The sequence below is a fragment of the Mya arenaria genome, chromosome 4 (genome assembly GCF_026914265.1).
Source record: "Mya arenaria isolate MELC-2E11 chromosome 4, ASM2691426v1".
NCBI classification, from domain to species: domain Eukaryota; kingdom Metazoa; phylum Mollusca; class Bivalvia; order Myida; family Myidae; genus Mya; species Mya arenaria.
In genome coordinates this window covers 37791012-37815435 of record NC_069125.1, presented here as the reverse complement: position 1 = coordinate 37815435, position 24424 = coordinate 37791012, and the positions used below count along the sequence as shown (strand labels likewise).

Below are 24424 nucleotides of genomic sequence, written 5' to 3'. Positions count from 1 at the left end.
GTTTTTTAATTAAACTTTCATATCCATTTTTTTCTAAACACTTAAAACAAGTATTATGTACATGTCAATATATAGATAAATGTTTATATAGATTTATAACCTATCACTGTCTATAATCACAGAAACAATATTTCCTACATGTATACTACACCTTAACGCGCCCAATGGAGACAGTGGTCTCATTTTGGTGGAATTTGCCATACTTTCAGACGGTCAGTGATACTTGATACCCGCAAAGGAAAAGCTGCCAAGGTATTTTGCCAAAAACAGACACCTGACACAGGTATTGCTATGAGAATTACATGCAATTTCCCCTCAGAACTAACCTAAAACAAACCCAACCAATTTAAGTCCACCTTATACTGATCAATACAAATTGATTTCAATATATTTACAAGAAGGGAGTAGGAATGTGTTTTTTTCACAACAGTGAGAGAAGGCGGTTTTCACAACAACAATTTGTTTTACAACAACAGTGAGGAAAGCTATTTTTTTCAAATCAACAGGTGGTTTTCACAACAACAGTGACTGAAGGTGGTTTTTATAACAATAGTAAGGGGTGTCATTTTCACACCAACAGTGAGGGAAGATGGTTTTTTCGAAACCACAGTAAGGCAGGTCGTTTTCACAACAACAGTGAGAAAAGGTTTTTCTTCAAAACAACAATGAAGGAAGGTGGTATTCACAACAATATTGAGAGAAGGCTTTTTTTCACAATAGTGAAGGATGGTGGGTTTCTTAACAGCAGTGAGGAAAGTTGGTTTTCTCATTACCAGTGAGGTAAATTGTGTGTTGTTATGATGATGTTTTGAAACAATTTATTCAAAGTAACACATTCCTTGCAGGTGCGATTGATTTTATTAATTACTACATATACATGATAGCATATGATCATAACATATCCCAAACCACAGTCTTCAAATATATATGTTTATCTTCTCACCAGAGACCTGCACCTTCACTTTGAATGATTGAATGGAAATCCTGCTCCAGATATCAGGGTACTTAACTAGACATTCGATAACCATGCTTGATTGTCACATACAAGGGTATTTTCGCAAATAAAACTGTCATTCATTACCTTGTACCTTTACGGTATCCGATAAACAATAAGATGTTATTTTTGGATGCCTGGTCATATTATTTTGATATCGTTTGAAAAGGTTAAGGAAATAGAGAAAAAAATACCGTAAAACATATTACAAAAAAGCATTTTCAGCCTTGAAAGAATTCAAAATATGTCATTTCACGCATGATTTCAGTTGATATAAAGAACTCAATCACAAACTGCAAAAACTTTATTTAGTATGCGTTTACATTCATTTTTATTGTGTTTACAGTGTTTGTATACCACGTGATAAATTACGTCATAAATGCTACGTCGGAAGGCAATATTTGAATTAAAATGAAGACTTATATCAAAGATAACTTTTCTTTTACTACACAATTTTATCTTTGTTTGAAGTCTTCATTCGAAGCAAAATGTTGCCTTCCGACGTAGCACTTATGACGCAATGTATCACGTGGTATACACACACTGTTTTAGGTATCAGTAAGCAATGCGCTTTCAAACAGTACCAACAATATATGGGGTCCCTAAGCATTAAGAATTAACATTATTATCAACGGATCATTGAAATTTCAAGCTTATGGTATACATCCTACCACCAGTATAAAGGTACTTGACTGGAAATTCGAGCAAAATGTCTCGATTTCACGTATTGCAATAATTATAACTGCAGACAATTGCTTTACCTTCGGTCTAAACACTTAACCGGGTACTTGGCTGAATATCTGAGCCCCATGCCTAACTTTCAAATATTTCAGCACGTGCACAAGGGTAGTTGGGGTCATGCCAGGGATTCTACTAGCTGCTCCAAGCTGTAAAATTGCAATATGAAACGATTGTTCATCAAACATTTTATTCATTTGAAAACATTTCTGTGAATTTTACAGTAAAAATCTACAAACATTTCCACTTTTGCAATTATCAGTCCGAAAACTCAACCAGACTGAATACATTGCAAAGGATAACCAACATTAATTATTATGTTTGTCCATGTAATGTTGACAGTTGAATTAACAATGTCACACTAATAATTAAGCAACCAACTGTATGAAGACTTGATTCAGCCAGTTTCATTCGAACTTATGCCGGTAGGTGCACAGTGTCCGTTGCGCAGCTATTATTCAACTGATCTAGGCACATGTTTTAGTTAGAAAACTGATGTTTAATTGCTAAAAGCGTTACTATCGTTTGAGATTTGTTCTATTGTGAATTATCTTATATGATTGTACTGAAGGCATTAATGCTCCAAAACAGCCAATTCTATGACAACTTTTTTAAAAAGTGTAAAAACTGACAATCTGTGAGAGTGCAGCTTTAACAAATATTGAAACCAATCATCATTGATTGACTACGTTTTGTTCCATAATGATTTACATCCGGAGCTTCACAAATCTGTTAAACGTTTTTGTATAATCAACCTAGTTATTTTTACAAAGCATTGAATTTCGAAAGCTTGAAATTCCAAAATATATTGTGCAACGTGTCAAAGGTAACGAGGAAGTAAATTCTAAAAATAGACGCACGTCTAGTTTCGATTTGCATGTATACTGTTTATCACAGATAGAAAGTACACTTAATTAAATAACCTTCGTATTAACCAATATTTAACTACGATCATGAGACCAAATATGCTGGACACAATTAAAATTTCTTTACATGGCTAAATTAATGTTTCCACAATGAACTCTGCTGACGCCAAACAAATCAAGGTATGTACACAATGGCATTATGCAAAGAAATTGACAATTATTGAGTGCATTTTTTACAGCAACGTTTATAAACTACAGGTATGGTTTATCTTAATAACACACACTTATCGATGATGACCACAGCGATTTTTAATATTATTACAATTATCATCGTTTATTATTATTATTATTATTATTAGTAGTAGTAGTAGTAGTAGTGGTAGTGGTAGTGGTGGTGGTGGTGGTGGTGGTGGTGGTGGTAGTGGTAGTGGTAGTAGTAGTAGTAGTAGTAGTAGTAGTAGTAGTAGTAGTAGTAGTTCAAGTATCATTATTTAATTATTTAATTATTATTATTATTATTATTTTTTTATTATTATTATTATTATTATTATTATTATTATTATTATTATTATTATTATTATTATTTAGTAGTAGGGGTAGTTGTAGTAGCAGTTGCAGTAGCAGTAGCAGTTGCAGTAGCAGCAGCATAGTAGTTGTAGTATTTTTATTAGTATTATCATTATTATTATTCCCGTAATTTAACATTCCGCAACAATTGAATCTTATTCTTTTTTAAACGGTTTTGTAACTCTGCAGGCTGTCCACCAAGAGGTATTGGAAGTGAACAGCACTACCAAGTTTGTCCTTAAACGGGTTAACGAACTCAGCAATGCACTCCAAAACAATCCTTGCTCTCCAGCATGGTGAGTTTATACCTCTAGCTTATATATCATCATTAAATCGTTGTTGTATATACATGATATCTATAGAATTTGAATGTTAACATGACAAATTCGCACGCACACGCACGCAAGTGAACAGCACTACCAAGTTTGTCCTAAAACGGGTGAACGAACTAAGCACTTCACTCCAAAACAATCCTTGCTCCCAGGCATGGTAAAGTTGTGTCTTCTGATTCTTTATGTCTTCAAGCAATTTTTAATCAGCTATCAACCGTTGTATTTCTACGAAATATGTCTATTTTAGTAACGCTAACGTGGTTGATCAATGTTTACAAACATATTTTATGTAACAATGTGTTTGTGTAAAGGGCTACAGTTTCCGTATTTTAAAATCACGGAAAAACACACAAGGCTTAGTTTTGTGCGTTTTCATTGTCATTGCAGTGCCAAAATCCAAGAAGAGCTGTTTGAAGGTAGGTACTTCTTTATCTAGAATAGCTACCAAATATGGAAGTGAGAAGCCGATATCTTAGAGTGAAAATCGGTGTAAAGATCACTGTCTTCTGGTTTATGAACATTTTGAAGACGTTTATTTCATTACAGATACCAATAGACCTTTTATTAATTATAATGGTATTCTTTTAAAGTATGCATTTTAACATGAAAAACAATGTGCAAATATTTACATTGTAGAGCTAGAACTAGTCACACTTCGATTAAGAATTGATTACATTCTGTTATATTGTAGAGATAAGAAACTTGTCAGAGGAGAATGAGAAAAGGCGAATACAAGACGAAGAAAAAAGAAAACAGGATTTGGAAACGCAAGATAACATAAATAAATTAACACAACGGGTAGACGAGTTAACGGCACTTCTAAACCAGACTACTAACAACGGCCTGCAGGTTGTGGCAACAAAACAAACACATAGGCCAAGAACAAGACACACAGGAAAAGAACTTGTCCTTAAATCTTATCAAAATGTTGAACATACAAGAGAACCGAGTACTGCAAGAAGTCACCATTCAGTTGTTTCTAGACCCCAACAAACGAGACTCGGGTCACATGAACACGACAGGAGGCTTGCAGTTCAAAGTCGTCAAAATATTCCAAGACTGACATATGGCGAGTTCGGCGAAACTGTAGAATCACAAATGGATCTTACTGGCAGACATCTGGGTAAGAATAAAACGACTGGAACACTACAACCAATAAATGATAGACAAATTGTGACTTATGTACCACACTGTACAAAAAATGCCATAAATCGTGATTTATGTTGCTACGTTGATATTGAAATACATATCTTAAGCGAGCTCAACACTAACTGCAAATGTAACAAACAATATGTAATCTTTTTTTTCCAGAAGCGACAAGCCAAGAAGAAAAAGTATATTTTGGAACCAAAGAGGTTTGGATTGTTGAAGCTACCAACGAATTCAGAAACGGTTGGTATAACTATTTTATTTGTTATGTTTTTCTAAATATAAAAAAATATATATATTAAAATTAAACAAAAGTGTATACTGCCACGCGTAAATAAAGCACACCGGTGTCGATAGACAGACACTTGTCTATTTGTTAATACAAGAACATACATTGTGTCCAATAACTTCCTTGTTCTAAGCAGTTATCAAAACCCATTCTAGACTTTAATTCTACATATTAATACAATCATAAAAAATTAGTAACTTAGACACAAGAAATGTTGTTGTTTTCTTTCATTTATATGTATACGTTTATTACAAATGTTACTTCAGGTCGATCTGAGATTGGCTCCACACAGGGAGCGTTTACCGTTATTCTACTGGACACTTCCGCCAGCATGAGACAGAACAATGCTTGGCAGGAGGCCTCTACATTTATACAAGAATATATCGAAGGTAAAACCATGGAATTTAAATAATACCGTTAAAAGAATTTGTTTGTTATAAGATGAAATCTGTTGCAAGACTATGAAATCACAGATAAAATTGTTTCAAGATAGTAAAAAAGAATCAGTGTAGAGTGTGAATGCTGGTCCTCAAATAATGAAAGATGGCTGTTTTATTTATCATCTTTGCCTAAGAAAATTCTTCTTAGAAACTTTTAAAGTTACACCACTCTTATCCAAAAGCAATACGTACACAGGTATAACCAACATAAATTTTGAGCGATAAATCTGCTTACTAAATAATGCATTTAAGGAAAATATTTATTATTGATAACATACTTGTTACCGTGTATTTAATAGCTGAAAACCCAAATAGTTTAAATGATTGATGAATGCTAAAAGATTTACAGTGATCTACTATCGTCTCATAAGGTAGAAATACCGTGTTTTCTGCACATTTCTTTCAAATTTAACTCGGAATCATTCATAAGAATCATTATTTTCGACACTTATTCATCCTTTCTGGTATATTTAAACAATAATTATTGTATTAATTCTGATAAATCTTATTTGGGAGTAATAGTGCATCTTTAAAACGATTTACAAACTACTTTGTGTCGCAGGACTACAGATAATGTCCACAGAACATGGCTGTGAAGAATATGTAGCATTGGTAACCTTTGGCGAACACACACAGTGCAGACAAAGATATACAAAATCTTACCACGAAATCCTGCAAATTTTCGGTATATATTAGAAATATATACTATTTATGTACTATAGAATCAATTTTATTTAAAACAAAATGCATGTGTCTGAACAATCAAAGCAGATGTCAGTGACATGGCTATATGTTTTCTGTCTTTATCCGACCCCTTCGTTGTGTTCGTTGCCGATATTCTAATAATGACTATTAATGTGTTTTATTTCAGACAGTATAAGTCCTGGAGGACCTAGTCCATTCTACGGAGGTTTGGTCACGGCTCAAGGGGCCATGTTGGCAGCGACTGGTAATTGTTTACTCATTATTGCGAAAAACAATCACTTACAAGCTACAAGTTGTTCGTAATAAAAAATCTATGTCTGATGTAAATAAAACCAAAATTACGTTTTGAAGTACGAACATCGAAATATATCAATGTTCATTTTTTATTGACTTGATGCAAGAATGAAAGATTTATATATGTGTTTTCAACAGTATTAGAAATATTCTTAATAATTGACGCTTTCTTCTTAAACAGAACCTATTTTATTACTGACGAATGGGATAACGGTGCACACGAAACTAATACTCATCACAGATGGATACCCCACTGATACGTGTCTCTACAGAGGTCCGGATTCAACAAATACTGAAATGGATCCGGAGGTATCATAAAGGGAATGCATTTCAAACCTTAACTTTTATAATGCTTTCATTTTGATGTGATTTAGCTTATCTGTGCACGAAGTGATCCAGGTTAGATAGTGTGATCGCATTATGTTGGGCGCACAGTGGCTCGAAATTTGGAAATTGAATAAAATCATTGACAACTATTGTGTTATGCTCATGCTCGAAGTCATTGTCCATCAATCAATTCGATATATAATAAGTAATAATGCATTACAAAAATGTGTACCTGATATTGGTAGCTTTAAAATAGAGAAGTGAACAAACAAACCATTCCATGGCCCGTATAGAGCATATAGGTTTTAAACAAGATTTCAAGATTTCAAGATTTATTTAGATCATGGGTTATTACAACCATGTGATCAGAACAATAACGCTTTAACAAACAATTAATTAAACATATATATATATATATATATATAAACAAAGTGGACATATATTACATACAGTTTCCTATAATAGGAAATGCTAAGAGAAATAAGTCGTATTGTTTTTAAAGGAGAATGACTATTTGACATTAGATAAAAGGGATTTACAAAATATAGCCAGTTTAAAAAGTTCTTTTTTGTTTTTACTGTTCATTAATTGATCTAACTTAATACAATTAGAGTTACGACAAAAGTACAATTTAATATTTTTCTTTCTATCGTCTGAAAAATGTTGACATTCAAACAAATAATAAAATTCATCACCTAAACTATTACTACTACACAAATGACATGTTCTACGAAATCTCTCAACATTTTGACCACGCCCTACTTCAATAGGAAATATTTGTGATTCATAATTCTAAATTTAAGCAAATACAATGAAAGATTCTTTGGTAGTATATCAATATAGCTTTCAAACCCAAAATCTTTTTTGTATACTTTATACATTTGACATTTTGGTGAATTTGAAACAATACTATACCAATTTTGAATAAATTGGTCAGATAATCTGTTTTTAACCATATTTTTAAAAACAATAACACTATTAACCTGATGTAAATCAAAGTACATACTTAATCCTAAATCATTTAAAGAATTCTTAACAAAGGAAAGCCATGGGAACTACAAGCCAGAGGTAACATCATTGTGCAAAGAATATGCAGTATTATACAATAAGTGACTAATTTTGCTGCTGCTCACATCAAAAGGTCAAAAGCCTAGTTTTAGCTTGTATAGAAATTGGTTTTAAACCAAATTCACCATAAATCATACAATTAGGGGTACAGTTTTAAATTTAAAATGAGTTTACAATATTTTAACTGAAATTGGTCTAATATCTTAAGATCCTCCATAGCCCATACCTCTGAACCATATAATAATATTGGTACAATCATTGAATTAAACAAATACAATTGTAAAGAGTAAGCTAAGTTAAGTTTACGAGATTTCTTTATTAGTGCATACATTGCTTTACGAGCTTGATCTACCAAAAGTTTTTTAGTTTTAGTAAATTTACCATTGTAGCTAAACATAACACCAAGATACGCAAACTCATCAACAATATCTACTTTCGCGCCATCATAGTAGAAATCCTGTTCTTTCAGTAATGTTCTTTTAGACTTACAAAAAACAATAACTTTAGTTTTACTAGGATTAACTTTTAAATCCCACATATTACAATATTCTAGCATGGCATTCAATGCCGCTTGCAAGTCGGCGTGAGATTCGGCGAGAATAACTGTGTCATCAGCATAAAGTAATATATAAAGACGTAGGTAAACATCTACATCATCATCACAATCATTTGCTAACGACATAACTGGATTTACTACTAATCCAGAAATTATTCACGAAGGCACAGCCATAATCAACTTCGTACAGAAAATAGTACAGACATTCACAACACTTTTCGACGTAAATTAATCGTATTTTTTTAACAATTATGAAATTGAATTTAATAGCCATGCACCATTGGTTGCCTATAAGATGTCAGTAGCAACCTATAATATTTTGCAAATGAGTAGCATATATATGTGACCAAGTCTGCGAAAATGGGTCCTAATGAGGAAAAATGACATTTTCAGGTTTTTACATTTTCTGAATGTGCTATGTTTCAGAAATAAAGTCGTGAAGTTTAAAGCTGATATCTTTAAAATTGACGGATTGAGGACAAATTTCGCAATACCACTATTTGTTATAAAATGGCGAAAAAAATGAAGGAAATGGAAACATAAGTAAATACAACGTCCTTGATTTTAAGAGTCTGTATTCCATTAAAATTGAATACAGCATTTTTTATTTCTGTGGAAACATTATCATAACATCAATAACATCATTTATGGAAAATATAACACTACATGTACATTTCATAGAAACGGTTGCCATGACTACAATTTTTTCACGAGAAATTTATCCAAATAAACGCAAAAGCAGCTCAAATAGACAAAATCACATTTGAATTTGATAGATTATGTTTGCAGGAAATATTTTAGTACAGCATTAAAATTTCAGCCAGCTATGTAGTAAAATAGAATGTTAACAGCAATTTTACATAGACCCTGTAAAGAAAATCTGCCACTTTTCTAAAACAAGGTTAATTGTTCAAAAGTAGTGCAGCTTATCCTTGTATTAATCAAAACAAAAAACATATTATTTTAAAACAAGCAATTATTTAAAAGATGTAACTTGTCTGGTGAAATCAATTATTTTTAAAATCAATAAGAATGTTAAACTTGGTTGCCATAGCAACTGACTTATACCTAGAATAATTCTTTTTTTTTGCTCATTTCATTCTTTTGGAGTTGTAAGATGACACAGAATGAAATGTATTTACAAGGAAAGCATTGACACATGCCTTATTTGACAAAATTGACAACAAACATATGCATGCAAGGATTATTGAAACTATATTAATGTATAACTATTAACATATAGACTTATAAATGTACACTTTCACATTATACTGCAGTCGTGTATGGAAAATATGAATGCCATCATACTTTACTTATAGATGGCCGACTGTTCAATGATATTCCCATAAATGAAATACATGTTTATACATAAGTATTTAATGATCAATCAAGTGTGTTACTTTTGGTTGCCAAGGAAACCATACATTCCTAAGATCATGAATATTTTATCAATGTAACACAAAGAAATATATTCTTTGAATGTAAATGAAAACATAAAACTTCCACTTACACATGCCAATATATTTATAGCAAGAAACAAACTATAACTTTTGCTGAAACACACACAGAAAGTGTTCTCAATAAAGTTGCCTATTTCAACTTTTGTTTTTTGGCCTTTGAATAGCCTTCTTTTGCAACTAATGGCAATGGGTATGTTGTGTTTTTTGCATTATCTGATCTGCAAAAGTCTCTTTTTACATCATGCAAGTACCATTGCCTTTCTGCACTTATTCCCTCACCAAAGATCTGCTCTGGCAGAACACCAATATCCACTTGGCAGTTTTTCAGTATGTTAATTTTCTCCCCAGGGGCATCAACAAACTTCCTTACTCTTAAAACCCCAGGCTCGTTAGAAGACACCTCAAATGAATGGTATTTCGAAATGTTCTTCAATGGTTTGAAAATGCCTTTGAAGAAGGTGCTCCAGTCATAGAACGACACTTGTTTGCTGTTGCCATCAACAATATGTGGAATGTTGTGGCCATTACGGGATGACATGGCTTCTGTGGAAGCCACCTCCTGTATTGAAGAAAAGCATTACATGATGAATGAATTTCAGACAGAAACGATCCAATATGACATATTATATTGTCACCTTAGTGCAAGAACTCAATATCTGCTTCAATTTCTATATGCAGTTATCGTCTTATTTCACTATTGTAATTATACTGAGCAGTACCCTTGCACTATGTAATGCCTACATGAAGTATATAACATCAGTGAATTTATTAATTACCTTTTATATCTAAATATACATGATAATAAATGAACTTATTTTATATAATAATCAATTTAATATAACATTAGTCATATATGATTATTTTCAATCTTAACTATAAAAAATCCCATTTTCTTCATGCCACTTCTTATTAGTTTATAACTGTATTCAAAAGAAGGAAATTAATCAATCTTGAAACATGTGTAAGTAATTTATGTCTATAATTGTTTTAAACTATTTGTGTGGTAAAAATCTAACTCCCTGAATACCTCAACTGTCTCTGCATCCATGTATCTCATTCTGTTTTTCCAAACTCCAAAATGCCAGTCGCATGAAAATTTGGTGTGGCCGGCTAGCATCAGTGAGTATTGGATTGTCTTATGCCCTCCTGGAATAGAATAGTTAATTGTTAATAAGATCTCTTTATTTCAAATTAAACTCTGAAATATATATGTTGTTTATTTTATAAGTACAACAAATCAAAAGCTTTTAAAGCTACACATCTGTTTCACTTATCTAAAGAGTTACTGAAAACCTTGTGAGATATTTAAAAAGCAATAACATAATTTAGTTTATATCATGAAACATATTTTTTTTTCCACTAAAACACAACAACTCTCACCTGTCAATGTTCTCCACACAGCATAACCAAGAACGGCATTATTTTTGTTGTCCTTGGCAATTGTCAAAGTGGAACTGAGCATGTGCCTCACCCAGGCAAAACACCTGTTTCTCTGAAAAATATTTATCCTTCTTATCACTATTCTTAGTCATCACCATCATCAGCAACAGAAGCAAAAATTTAACAGCACCAGTATTTAACATTAATACAACAAAACATTTAAAACATTTCTCATAACTAACATATACCAAATAAATGTTCAGATACACATCCAATTCCAGATTGTGAGATGTGCATGATGGCTATTGACCAATGGAAATGTTACATTCTTAATCAGTTTGTTTTAATGAAGTAAAACATTTATTGCTAAGAAGTGCCCCTTCAATTCTCAATTATTAACATTTGACATCAGGACATCTTATAATGACACAGAACAGATTGCAATTTAAAACTGTAAAAAAGTGAATTCAGATTTATATATGAGTAGTGAGTCTCAGTCAAAATGAATAAGCTTACCAGATCCTTCACAGCAAACTCCAAATACCTCACATCTCCTCCGGCAGTTTTGAAATACAGGGGTCCAACCTGTAGTAGATAAAAGCTTGCATTAAATTTGACAACAGTATCTGGTAATTAGAACCAGCATTTTATTCTAAATATTGAAAGATTCAATTTCTAAATCATGTAAAAAGAATTCTAACATAAACACTTTACATTCAATGAATACACTACCAGGTATGTAACCATTTAAGTAGAAGCATACATTTACTGCAGTAAACCTTAGGCACTCACAAGTATGATACACATGCAAATTACTGCACAATAAATCCTTTAAAAAAATAATCTCTTGCAATAAGTTGATAAATTCAGTAAAAAAAAACAACATTTGATTATTTGCTTGTACTTGATAGAAAAAAATCAACTAACCTGTTGGCTATGGTGTGGAATATGAACCTGCTGTGCAAAGTCCCAGCTGTAGTGGACGGTTGCATCTAAGGAACATGACTCTGAACCTAAAATATAAATAGAATTTAACATATATTTTAATTTTTAGACTAGAAAATATTGAAGCATGACATAAGACAGCTAAAACTATAGCGCATAGAAATTTATTAACCAAAGCACACCTTCAACTTCATGTTTTCACTACATGTAACTTTAGAGTAATCACACTGCATTCTATATTGCTCCCTCTGATGTCTAGCACTTTCAACATGACTTTCATATTCATCAAGAAGTGTCATTTTATCATCTTCAGAAAGGGAACCACTTTGTGAAATATTAAAAGAAAAGGTTTGGCATCTAAAACACAAGTCTGTTTTTGGTTTAGCTAAGACTAATACTATATGTGGGCACAACTCATGCCATAGCTTCTAGCACCCTCTATTTTTTTCATATTCAACATGAATGTCTGCTTGTGATTTATCAGATGGCAACAACAACACTTTACTATTGCGGTGGTTTGGAAGTCTTCCGGGAACGGGCATTGCATTTTCAGATGCATAGCAGATGAGGAATTTTCTTATGTGTTCTCTGCTCAAATGTGATTGCATTATGAGGTAGTCTTTTGGTATTACCATGAGTCCTAGCAATCAATCCATCATTGTCAAGAGAGCGACCAATTCTTTTTAGTTTCTCCTTTCCGATGTTGTATGCGAAACAGAATACCTCACGGCAAACTTCAACTCCCTTAATATAAAACTACTGACTGGGCCTAACCCTCTCCTGCCGTTTATGTTTACAACTGTCAGTTTGTTGGCCATTTTTTCTGTGGCACAACATGGCTGATTTAATAACAAGATCAAGTTCATCTGTCTGCATACCGGCTGAATACATATGTAAGTCAGTAATATCATTACCATCGACAACTTGACTGCATGGTTTGCCTAAAGTTTTTCACACTTGCAGGTCTGAGCAAAGAAATCATCAGTTTTCTTTCTCTGTCTTAAATACTCTGCAGAAGGTTTTAAATCATGGTCAAAACTTTCACACTGAACAGTCTCTGCATTACATATATCATCATCTGATTCATCATTGACAGCATTACTTTCATGGCTAGAATCATTTTCTGAATCAGACTGACTAAATTCTATCTCACTTGCACCAGAACTCTCTGGACACAAAACATGAAATAAAGTCTATCAACTTCTAATAACTCTTCGCGAAATAAATGGTCTTGGCTTAATTCGTAGGGGGTGGTGCTTGCTTCACTCAACTGGGACATTTTCATGTTCAAGTGTTTTTCAAATTTTCCGCCATAATATCTGTTGCTATTAGTAAACCGTATTTTGTTACGGAAAAATACTTCCGGGTCAAACTGTCAAAAGGTTATTTAAAATAAACATCAAATGACAATTTAAATAAAGGATGACAACATAGATAACTGCATACATTACCTTCCAAATAATTGTTTCCGTGTAATTAATCCGAAAAGCATTCTAATGCCGTGTGGATAAACCGGCAAAACCGTCATATCTTCAGTACGGATTTGGACATGTTTCCATCAAAATGGCGGAGAGCGACACCTTCAGATCAAGGGCGATTAATCATGTTTAAGGTCAGGCAGCATGAATATTATCGACAATAATCAACTGATAGCAGAGTGATGTGCCTTTATATTGTTTATACACTTCGATTATGTAAATACTTCGCAAAATAATGCCAAATTAGTTAATTGACAAAACGATAATTGCTCAGAAAACGTGTTGTGTTTTTTAATCTCGCTTTATCTCGGTAACGTGATTACCTCAACAGGACTCATTTTCGCTGACGACGTCACATATGTTAAGGTTCAATGCGTATCAGACGTCAGAGTAACCCTAATGAACTTATGTGATTCTCCTGACTGATCTAAGGCGGTCAAGGCGGTCACATCTAAGTAAAAAATATATATGGTTATATATCACAGTTTGCCTTCTGTGTGTGGTTTGTTTATCCATTTGGCATAACTTGTGGAATTCAAAAGAAGATACTATATTATTATGGCTTGTGTGCCTATCCGAGTAGTCGATATATTGCATAATTATTGATCGTATATTTAATAAGAGCTATTAATACTAAGAACTAAATATATTTTATTTCTCTGAACAGACCATATGTGACTGAAATTGTATCATCTTTCGTTTTTCAGATAACACAAGACATACTACGAATGGCAAAACTCGTTGTGAACGACGATTTAACGCAGGCGGATTTATTTTATTTACCAGTCGGAAGAGCCAACATGGTATATTTTTTTAAACAGTAACCAATAGGTAAAGTGTGACCTTCGTTATAGTTATTATTGCTAAATATTTACACCTCAACTTCCATTCCTTAAATGAACTGCCTTTCGGCAATTGCGTTCATCAATCGATGAAAGCAACATCTTCGGATATGTTCGGATCGCAATTCATCGCATAACAATAAACATGAAAATTTGATCTTGTTATTGTTTGTATTGTGTCAGTAGGTCCCGTAAAATATAAATCAACATTTTAGAAAGTGCTAAGTTATTATATTTTAAATGTTTTGTTGTCAAAAGTGTTTCAATTTTACGTTTAAAAGTGATTTCAAGTGGTTGATCTTTTCCCGCGATATTGTGACGTCATTTGAAAAAAAAATGTTTCCGGTAACAGTCGGGTCATCCTATTTACAGAATGGGTAAGAAAGGATTACTGAAAGGTTATCCGAAATGAAATGAAGAATTTTTTAACGTTTCTTGGATAAAATGATGAACTATTGGTGTAAATATAAGGGATGAATTGCGGGGTTGATGTCATTATCGGGGATATGAACGCAATTTGGCTGGTCAAAGTACGCGTGGAGTCCTTCGAACTCCACACACTTAGACCAGCCCAATTGCGTTCGTACCCCGATAATGACATCAAGCCCGCAATTCATTCCTTAAATAAAGAACTACATGTATTAAAGTGGCATAGTATAGGTTGATGCATTTGTTCACATGCATTATTATGTTTAACTAATTTGACTTAAATGATCAAAATAAAAACACATGATTTTTTTACAGATAAAAAAATACTAGCCTTTATGAATGTTTTTTTTCTTTTCAGTTAATAAATACCTCGCCATAACTTGGCTTGCCCCAGTTAAAATAGCGCCAAAATAGCACTAATAGTTTTTTTATCTATAAAGTCCGACATATTATTATTTCTAGCACACCGGATAGGCATTTCCGGTGAATTCAGCCGTGCTGGAAAACTCCATCTGGCATCCCCCCCCATGCCAGATGAGTCACGCGCTGTGACGTAATAATTTCAATTCCTTTTATTAAACACTAATTGTAACCATATTAATGAGATTTAAATTGATGAGTTCCATTAACATTAACTTTACAAAAATATTCCTTAAAAACAAAACAAAATAACCCTTAAAAGACGTGATATCGAAGGAACTTATTGACGTATGCAGAGAATACAAATTACTGCGCGTCATGACGTCAGTAAACATCATCGCACGCGCTTTTTGGTGATACGTACAAAAATGCGCTTTTTTATGTATTTTCTTCACAAAAAATGTAATTTAAGGTATGCTAGAAAAAATATCTATCATGTGTGTCCGTTCCGGATAGAAAAATCCGACCCTCGGGCACGCTGCGTAGCCGGTAACTCGGCAAGCCTCGTTACCTGGCAACGCAGGTGCCCTCGGGTCGGATTTTTCTATCCGGAACGGGAACACATGACAGATATTATTAGTATACATTTATTTTTGATACAGGAATTCTTGAAGTTAGTCAGTGACGTTGGATTCGGAAAAGAACTTCATTTTAGGGACGGTTCGTCATTTTCCAGGCGCCTTGTGCTTGCGGTATGCTATGTACCTCATAAATCACATTCTTTACATTTTGTTGAGATGCTTATCGTAACATATTACAAAGAATGCCACTGTTCGGAGGTTTCCATGTATATGCAATAAAACAAGATTGCATTAAGTTTTTTTTAGTAGTGTTCATTGCTTTACTAAGAAGTATGACAGACGGTGATAACCACTTGATATTCTTCCAAACTTTTTTATCACTTTTTTCACTTTCACTCAGGGAAAGATACTACCCGGTCAGCCCGTAAACCCTTTATTGGGATTACTTGGATTAGATCCAAGTGCGGTGCATATGAGTAGAATACCAAAAGATGACCGGGCAATTACTCGCTTGGACGAGGTATATTTACATGTTAACAGTCATATATACATAAGAGACACATGCATTTGGTGTGCTATTGCAATGCAAATTTTATTTTGAATAATCAAGTTCTTCTTCATTACATACTGTATATGGCAACGTACGCCATATTACAAGTTATGCCTACGTGATTCACAGTATCACAACATCAACATGGACTATGATTGTAAACACCATTATATATTTTAAGTGAAACGTGTAGCGTACGAATGTTTGTATGGTTGTATTATTAACAACATTCACAGGAACAAATGCTAAATATACTCGAAAGAGAAGAGAGGCGTCGTGTGGCGAAGGAAAATGAAGTGAACCCTTACCACGAGGAACCAGATGACAGTTTCCCTCGGACTGGTTCTCGGGTAACACGAGGCCCGGACTGGGACCGAGTAACTAACGAGGACGGCAATGAGCCAGGGACTGTTGTTGGCCACAGGAAAACTTGTAAGATCTTTGTTATAATATAACTATGGTATTCAACTATATTTATTGTAGTTTTATATATGTATGGTAGTCTGTTATGTGCAGTATGCTATATGTATGGTAGTCTTTTATATGTATTACAATATGTTATTTATAGTGTAATCTATTACATGTATTGTAGCCTGTTATATGTATGGTAGTCCGTCATATGTATGGTATTTCGTTATAGATGTAATACGTTGTCCCATAGAATGTTTGTATATCAAATAATTATTGAAATATACATGCATAGGGCCTTAAATGAACTATTCTTTGTGATCTGTACCTGCGTTATAAGCTTACATATAAGTAAATTTCCTCGAGATGGGCTTCGGAAGCCAGAAGGATGGATTGTCTTATAGTTGTATTGTTATCTATAAAAATCCCAAATTTTGATGTGAGCAATAAGTTTTATTTTAATATTGACAAGTTTTAAGATACAAAAAATCCAAAATTGTCCACCACAGGTTCTTTTCCCCAAAATTGACAGAAAAGGGCCTGGAGATGATCATATGAACATGTGTAGTCTGCCACTCCTGTTTTTGTATGTACGATCAGTCTGTTAAATGTAGGGTTTAACACCAAAACAGTTATAACCCATTAGGAGCTCATCGGCCATTTTTTAACAAAAACAACCTCGGGTGTATTGGACGATTTACATACTCGCGGTACGACCGCTGCAACTAAATCGAGTAGTAATTTTATTCAGCACTTCAGCATTAAACTTTATGACTTAACTTTAAGGAATCTTAATTATGTTTGCAATAATACACTTCAAAAATACAACTCTAAAACACTACATTTAATTAATGATATAATTCAAAAAATTACGAGCTACTTCAACTGATGTACCGGTATATATACATCCAAGGTTGTTTTTGATAAAAATGACCGAGGAGTTCCGAACGAGTTATAACCATGCAGGTATTCAGGTGTGTTTTTTTAAATAATCAACATTAGGCATCCGGTGTTAAATGATGCCATTTTTTTGCGTAACAGTTTTTTTTTCTAAAATATATACGCACATGAATTAATGTTCTTTTGCTGTAAATAAATTGTTTATCATTGAAAAATATTATAAGATTAGTATATAGTATTTTACATTTTTGCATTTTAGATTTTGGTAATTCCGTGTTTGTTACTTGGGATGCCACGGGCAAATTGGGTCAATATAATTTTGGACTACATAATCTTTATGGCGTGTTGCCGACGGAGGAGCCGAGAAAGCTCAATCCCGGACAGCCACTGGACGTCGGCTGCTTTGTAACTCCAGGTAAATAAAGTTTCTAAATCCTTGGTCTCAATTTTTGTCTAAATGTGGAAATATGTTGATGCCTTTTTTCAAGAGTGTTTGTTGGACTTTTTGTGGACAAAAGTTGTTACTTATTTTCCATTGCTCTTTTTGCAATGACAGAAAGCAGAAATGTTGTCTGCATTGCTGACCTGTGTTTGCAAATGAATTATATATTATCGCTTACATATCGAGGTTTGATTACTGTATTAAGTAGGTGGTTCTTTTATTGTATCTAAAGTAATTGCAATTAAGTTAAAATCAATCATTTTAATTTTGATTTTAGCAAAAGACTGGTCAGGCGACGCAAGTATAATGGGCGAAAAGGGAGTTGTTCTACAGATTTTGAGGCAGAATGGAATTAGGAAGGTTGCTGTAAGTGGTCACATTATCCCTTTTTAGCACGTCTGTTTTTTATATATATGTATATTTATTTCGACACGCTATAACTCTGAATTACTTTACTTTAATAAATGCCCACACAGACAGGTGTTGGCACCACTTGCTATATTCTCTATTATGCAGGTTCGATGGAATAATGGAAGTCGAGGGCTGTATTCGTATGGTGAGGACAGGCGATTTGAGATCAAGATGTGGTATGTAAATGTTTGATAGCTAGTGGTCGAAATTCGCACCAGCCCAAGGGTAGAAACCTTCGGGCTAGTTGAAATTTTCAAGAAACCTATGATTCATATAGTTGGTCTTGTATGTGTTTGGTTTGTTACATTTCAATATAAGAAATTGGGCTACTGCTTGTTTATCTGAATTTCTGCCAATGGGTTAAGTTATGTGCATGTATATGCATGTTAATGTGTCAGGTGTTTTAGGTCTGGGAAGCCATTGGAGAAAACTCCCTTTTTAGAGACCATTAGTATAGATCAGAATGGAGATGAAAAGCTATCTTGAAAACTAAATAAGTACCCACATGCAAGTATAGATACGGTTGCATTCAAACATGTAGCTCCAAGTATATAGGTATCTTCCATGGCCGAGAGTGTAAGATAGAAACCTCGTTTCCTCAAAACACCCTACGCTCGGGTCGGGATGAACCTATCTTACACGAGCGGCTATGGTAGATGCTTTTTCTCCCACCTCAGTAAAACAAAATTAAGTAAAAATGTATTTTTTGCTGGAACTCTTATGTGCGTAGTGAAAAAAAATGCGTATGGATATATGGTCATTCGTGGTTGTCATGGATATGCGCGCAGTGATTCAGATAATGTTAATAGTCAAATCGGTCTTCAAATAGTTGAGGAGAGTGAAGCATTATTTCTTGAAAGGTGCGTGTAAACTTTTGTATGGTGACATTTGAAGCGAGAAATAATTAATTAGCATTCTAAATATTGCCACCAGAGAAGGTTTCTATGATGTTACAGACGGCAGTCTTCAACAAGGGAGGTAATTACAATGTGATGACCATTAAAAAGGAGTTCCATACGGGTACTTGTTTTTTCTCCCACCTCAGATAAATAGATCCATTAATTTAACCATGCTAGGGATTCTTATCTTGCCCACGGGCGAAGATAAAATGCCCGTATGGAACTTCTTTTAATGGTCACCACATTGTAATTACCTCCCTTGTTGAAGACCGAATGATCGCATATCCATACGCAATTATTTTCACTAAGCACAAAAGAGTTCCAGCAAAAAAATACATTTTTACTTAATTTTGTTTAACTGAGGTGGGAGAAAAGGCATCTACCATAGCCGCTCGTGTAAGATAGGTTCATCCCGACCCTCGCGCAGGGTGTTTTGCGGAAACTTGGTAAACCTCGTTTCCGCAAAACACCCTACGCTCGGGTCGGAATGAACCTATCTTACACTCTCGGCCATGGAAGATACTTATAATCTTTGCCCGTGGGCAAGATAAGAATTTCTAGCATGGTTAATGTTTTGGATCTACTTATCTGAGGTGGGAGAAATGAATATCTACTACTGTTAGTGAGGTTTCAATTTTTATTCAATCCACCAAGTCAAATGCACCATAAATGAACATAATGAATTATTCATCATTTCCAATGCATTTTTTTCCAGTGAGGCTTGTGAGCTACAGCGCCTTGAGGAGCGACCCCGACCGTCAAGGCATCTGCCCATTACAGATGGGCGACAAACAGGCGCGGCCCCTTCACCAGCCGCCATCAAACCAAAGAAGAATAAAAACAAGAATAATTAAATAACATGTACGTTTGTTACATACATACCATATGCTGGTTACGAGTTTGCATGTACAATGTACATGTATATAGTTTTCTCTCCAACACAATCAACAAAATCAATTACAATTTGTTTGCTTACATACATACATGTACCATATGCTGGTTACGAGTTTGCATGTACAATGTATGTAGTTTTCTCTTCAACACAATCATCAAAATCGATTACAATTTAAAACCATTCTCATTCATCATAGGCAATGATCAGGGTGGAAAATGATAAATCTATGTACGCATATAGCCTCATCGCTCTGGTGTAACTGGTACTATACTATAATGTTATTATAACATGATAATGATTGTTTGCATGTACAACGCACGAGTGGTAAATTCAATTTCAAGACAGGAGATGGGTTTTTTTCAGAAGTCAGCGTATGCAACTATATATATATTATAAATTGGTTGGCCAAGAAAACCATCATGCAATACTCTCTTTAAGGATCATTACTAATGTGCCATTCACAATTTCATGACACAATCTAAGAATAATTAAATATTTATGGAAATATGTGTGTGTGTGCGTGCGTGCGTTTTATATACTGTTGTCTATATATACAGAGTGTAATTATTTCAGTGTGAGATTGCAATATATTTCCCCGAGTGAGAACAAAAAGCTATGTTTCGCGAGTGGCATAGCTATAAATGAAAGATTTACTTTTGGTGTCCATGTAGTGAAATTTATTGCGATCTAATATACACTGAAACAAACAGGTTTTTTTGCTATATGTCACAAAAGGATATAAAATGAATTTATTGTGGTATAGTTATTAATGTTAGTTTTGTCATGAAAGGACAGCATAAATCACCACTAAAATGGCATCTTAGTTGGCATATTTTCATGTAGAAATGACACATTCCAAGACAAATTTACAGAGCAGAATCAGATATTGGCACTAGTATTGTCATGAAAATCCAACAGCAACAAGTATATAAATGTATGTCCACAAAAAAAGAGAAGGGTTTAATTTCAAAACAGTGAAGAATATATCGACTTTTACTGTTTTAAAATCAATGACGTCAATGGCTGTTGACTGAAACCAATGGTTGTTGACTGACACCAATGGTTGTTAAGCAACATTTTTGGTTGTTGACTGACATCATTGGTTTTTGACTGACATCAATGGTTTTTGACTGACACATCCATGTGTTGTTGACTGACACATCAATGTATTGTTGACGGACATCAATGGTTGGTGAATGACACATCAATGTGTTGTTGAGCAACAATAATGGTTGTTGACTGACATCACTGGTTGTTGACTGACACATCAATGGTTGATGACTGACACATCAATGGCTGTTGACTGACATCACTGGTTGTTGACTGACATCAATGGTTGTTGAGCAACATTATTGGTTGTTGACTGACATCACTGGTTGTTGCCTGACACACCAATGTTTTTTGACTGACATCAATGGTTGTTGACTGACATATCAATGTGTTGTTGGATAACTTTATTGGTTGTTGACTGACACATCAATGGTTGTTGACTGACATCACTGGTGGTTGACTGACATCAATGGTTGTTTAGCAACATTATTGGTTGTTGACTGACGTCAATGGTTTTTGACAGACATCAATTGTTGTTGAGCAACATTATTGGTTGTTGACTGACATCAGTGGTTGTTGAGCAACATACAGAAAAATTGCGGTCGTTCGAACAAGCGGTCGTTCGAGAACCGGCGTTCCCTTGAGGTCAGAGCTTGGTCCCGAACTTTGTTCCTTCTATTTTCATATAAAATATACCTACGCTGCATCGAAACCTAATTAAATCGAGGAGTCGAGCAATATTCTTGGTCCCAAGTACACAAATCATGCACAAAACCTTATGGCTCCCTCAAGGTCATAATTTCACACTTTTTCCTGAACGCGTGCTCCAAAATAAACAAACAATTGCTAGGTATTAAAATTTTCGTAAGTTGTAAAAATTGCAATGACAGTTGAAAGGCAATTGATAAGGTGTGAAAAACCATTAAACACTGTTAACGCATGACTGATATTAGTTGATACGGGCATTTTAGAAGATAATTTTGAGAAGTTAATGACGAGAAGTTAATTGTGAGAAATGTAAATGAGTAATAAAAATATGAATAAACACTACCATATCGATCCAACATCGTAATCTCTGAAAAGAATTCCTTTTTGTCACTTTGCTTTGCAATATGGCCATTTTGTTAAAAAAATCGATTTATTGATATTTCTTTTACATTTTATATTTAGTAAACATATAGTTAACGACAACCCTTTAAACATGAGTGATTTCCACAACGCAATACATAATCGGTGTCTTAGTAAACAGACTACTTCATACTTGAAATACAATGAAACATATTTTTCATTACAGACTGGAGAAATGAAAATCGGATCGTTCGAAACATCGGTTCCCTCGAGGTTAAGGCTCTGTCCCCGGCGACCTCGAGCGATCGCAGTTTTACTGTAATTGGTTTTTGACTGGCATCAATGGTTGATGACTGACATCGATGGTTGTTGACTGACACATCAACGTGTTGTTGAGCAATATTATTGGTTGTTGACTGACATCAATGGTTGTTGCCTGACATCAATGGTTTTTGACTGACATTATTGGTTGTTGACTGATATCACTGGTTGTTGACTGTCACACCAATGGTTGTTGACTGACATTATTGGTTGTTGACTGACATCAATGGTTGTTGCCTGACATCAATGGTTTTTGACTGACATTATTGGTTGTTGACTGATATCACTGGTTGTTGACTGTCACACCAATGGTTGTTGACTGACAATGTTATGTTCATGTTTTTTGCAATATAAAAAATTCTTAACAGTAAGGGTTACTGAAAAATCATATTATTTTGAATAAAAGAAAGGCATTACAATTGTCAAAAGCATAATAGCGCAACACAAGGCTTTATCACCCTAAAAATATGTTGTTGCCCAAATGCAGGTGAAATTAGGCAAACAAAGGCTTCATTTCATTATCACTTCAATCATAAAACCATTTTTTGGTGTTATTATGGTTTTGAGTCTCTACATAGCGCCATTTTGCCGTTATTACAAGTTTTAAATATTATTTTTTGTTTCTTAATCTTTGTTGCCATTATATGTTTTCGTATAATATTTATTTGGAATACCTTTGTTATATATCTTGTTACAGGCATTGTCTTCCCTCTGGTATACTTATTAAGTGTGTGGTGCTGTATGATGCAAATGTTTGTTGACGAACAATAATGGTTCTATTGTTTGAAAGCTGCATTCTCACAGACGGACCGTTTTTAAAACTTTTTATTTTTTGTTTTAGAATGAGCCAAATTTTGCGTTAAAGGGACTGTCTCACAGATGATAAAATAGCAAAAAAAAAAAAAATTGTCGAATAATGACATAAACTTGGCATCGATGTGTACAATGCATTGAAACTTACTAATTGAAGTACCACATAGTTACCAATTTATTTAAGTTTAGCAGTTATTTCATATTTTTCCATTAAAAAAGTTTACTGGGTATGTCTACCAGGTAGAATTCATTCCTTATGCGTGATTGGCTAGTCGGTGTAATCACCTGATATTACCGAGGTATTAATTGTTAATGCCAAAAAACTATTTTTTTAAAGGAGTAGTAATGCTTTTAGCCACAAAACTTTAATTTTCAAACGTAAATATACAAAACTGAGAGCTGATATTTTGTCACCAGTCTTATATCACTCGTTTCCAGATATTTACACAAAGATTTGTTCATTTCAATATAAGAATAAAAAAGTTGTCGAAACAGTCAATCTGTGAGAGTGCAGCTTTTATGGAATACATGTATAATATATGATACACTGTTAAATATGGTGTATGTTGTATATATAGCTATTGCAATATTAATCAGGATTATTTTTATTATTTTCTATTTTGTTACATTTCATGTTACTGGCATCGTTTTCCCTCTTGTATAAACATTTATAGTGCAGCAGGTACTTCAAGATGCAAATGTTGGACCATGACATTAATGATTCCATTGTGATACATTTACTTTGTTCATTTCTATGCATTTTTTTTTCTTCCATAAACTGTTCGTGTCATATGTTTACATGTTTCTGAAAACTGCTTATCATGTAAAAAAATACATGTGTATTTCACAATCAAAGTTTGATTTTGT

The 24424-nt window shown here is 33.8% G+C and overlaps 2 protein-coding genes across 2 annotated transcripts; one reads left to right on the top strand and one right to left on the bottom strand.

The window, feature by feature from the left end:
- Positions 1-2588: 2588 nt before the first annotated feature.
- On the top strand, positions 2589-24412 carry LOC128231697 (uncharacterized). Its single transcript, XM_052944793.1, has 18 exons — positions 2589-2778; positions 3355-3461; positions 3885-3913; positions 4189-4620; positions 4809-4889; positions 5202-5324; positions 5938-6060; positions 6247-6324; positions 6556-6683; positions 14296-14391; positions 15882-15971; positions 16201-16320; positions 16587-16782; positions 17918-18073; positions 18378-18466; positions 18617-18687; positions 20126-20271; positions 22650-24412. Exons 1-17 carry the CDS (start codon positions 2749-2751, stop codon positions 20262-20264), a joined length of 2088 nt encoding a protein of 695 aa, XP_052800753.1. The 5' UTR covers positions 2589-2748; the 3' UTR covers positions 20265-20271; positions 22650-24412.
- Positions 7249-12282, bottom strand: LOC128231698 (uncharacterized). Its single transcript, XM_052944794.1, has 5 exons — positions 12093-12282; positions 11682-11750; positions 11166-11277; positions 10813-10931; positions 7249-10344 (listed from the first exon to the last, which is right to left on the bottom strand). Exons 1-5 carry the CDS (start codon positions 12201-12203, stop codon positions 9916-9918), a joined length of 840 nt encoding a protein of 279 aa, XP_052800754.1. The 5' UTR covers positions 12204-12282; the 3' UTR covers positions 7249-9915.
- Positions 24413-24424: the final 12 nt, after the last annotated feature.

Bases quoted from the DNA above. Each gene is read 5' to 3' on its own strand.
- LOC128231698 (XM_052944794.1), bottom strand. From the start codon at position 12,203: ATGTTAAATTCTATTTATATTTTAGGTTCAGAGTCATGTTCCTTAGAT. The intron at 10,932-11,165 runs GTGAGAGTTGTT...ATTCTATTCCAG, and splicing joins TGTGTGGAGAACATTGACAG to GAGGGCATAAGACAATCCAA. The intron at 10,345-10,812 runs GTATTCAGGGAG...TCTTCAATACAG, and splicing joins TGGATGCAGAGACAGTTGAG to GAGGTGGCTTCCACAGAAGC.
- LOC128231697 (XM_052944793.1), top strand. From the start codon at position 2,749: ATGAACTCTGCTGACGCCAAACAAATCAAG. The intron at 15,972-16,200 runs GTATGCTATGTA...ACTTTCACTCAG, and splicing joins CCAGGCGCCTTGTGCTTGCG to GGAAAGATACTACCCGGTCA. The intron at 18,074-18,377 runs GTAAATAAAGTT...TTTTGATTTTAG, and splicing joins CGGCTGCTTTGTAACTCCAG to CAAAAGACTGGTCAGGCGAC.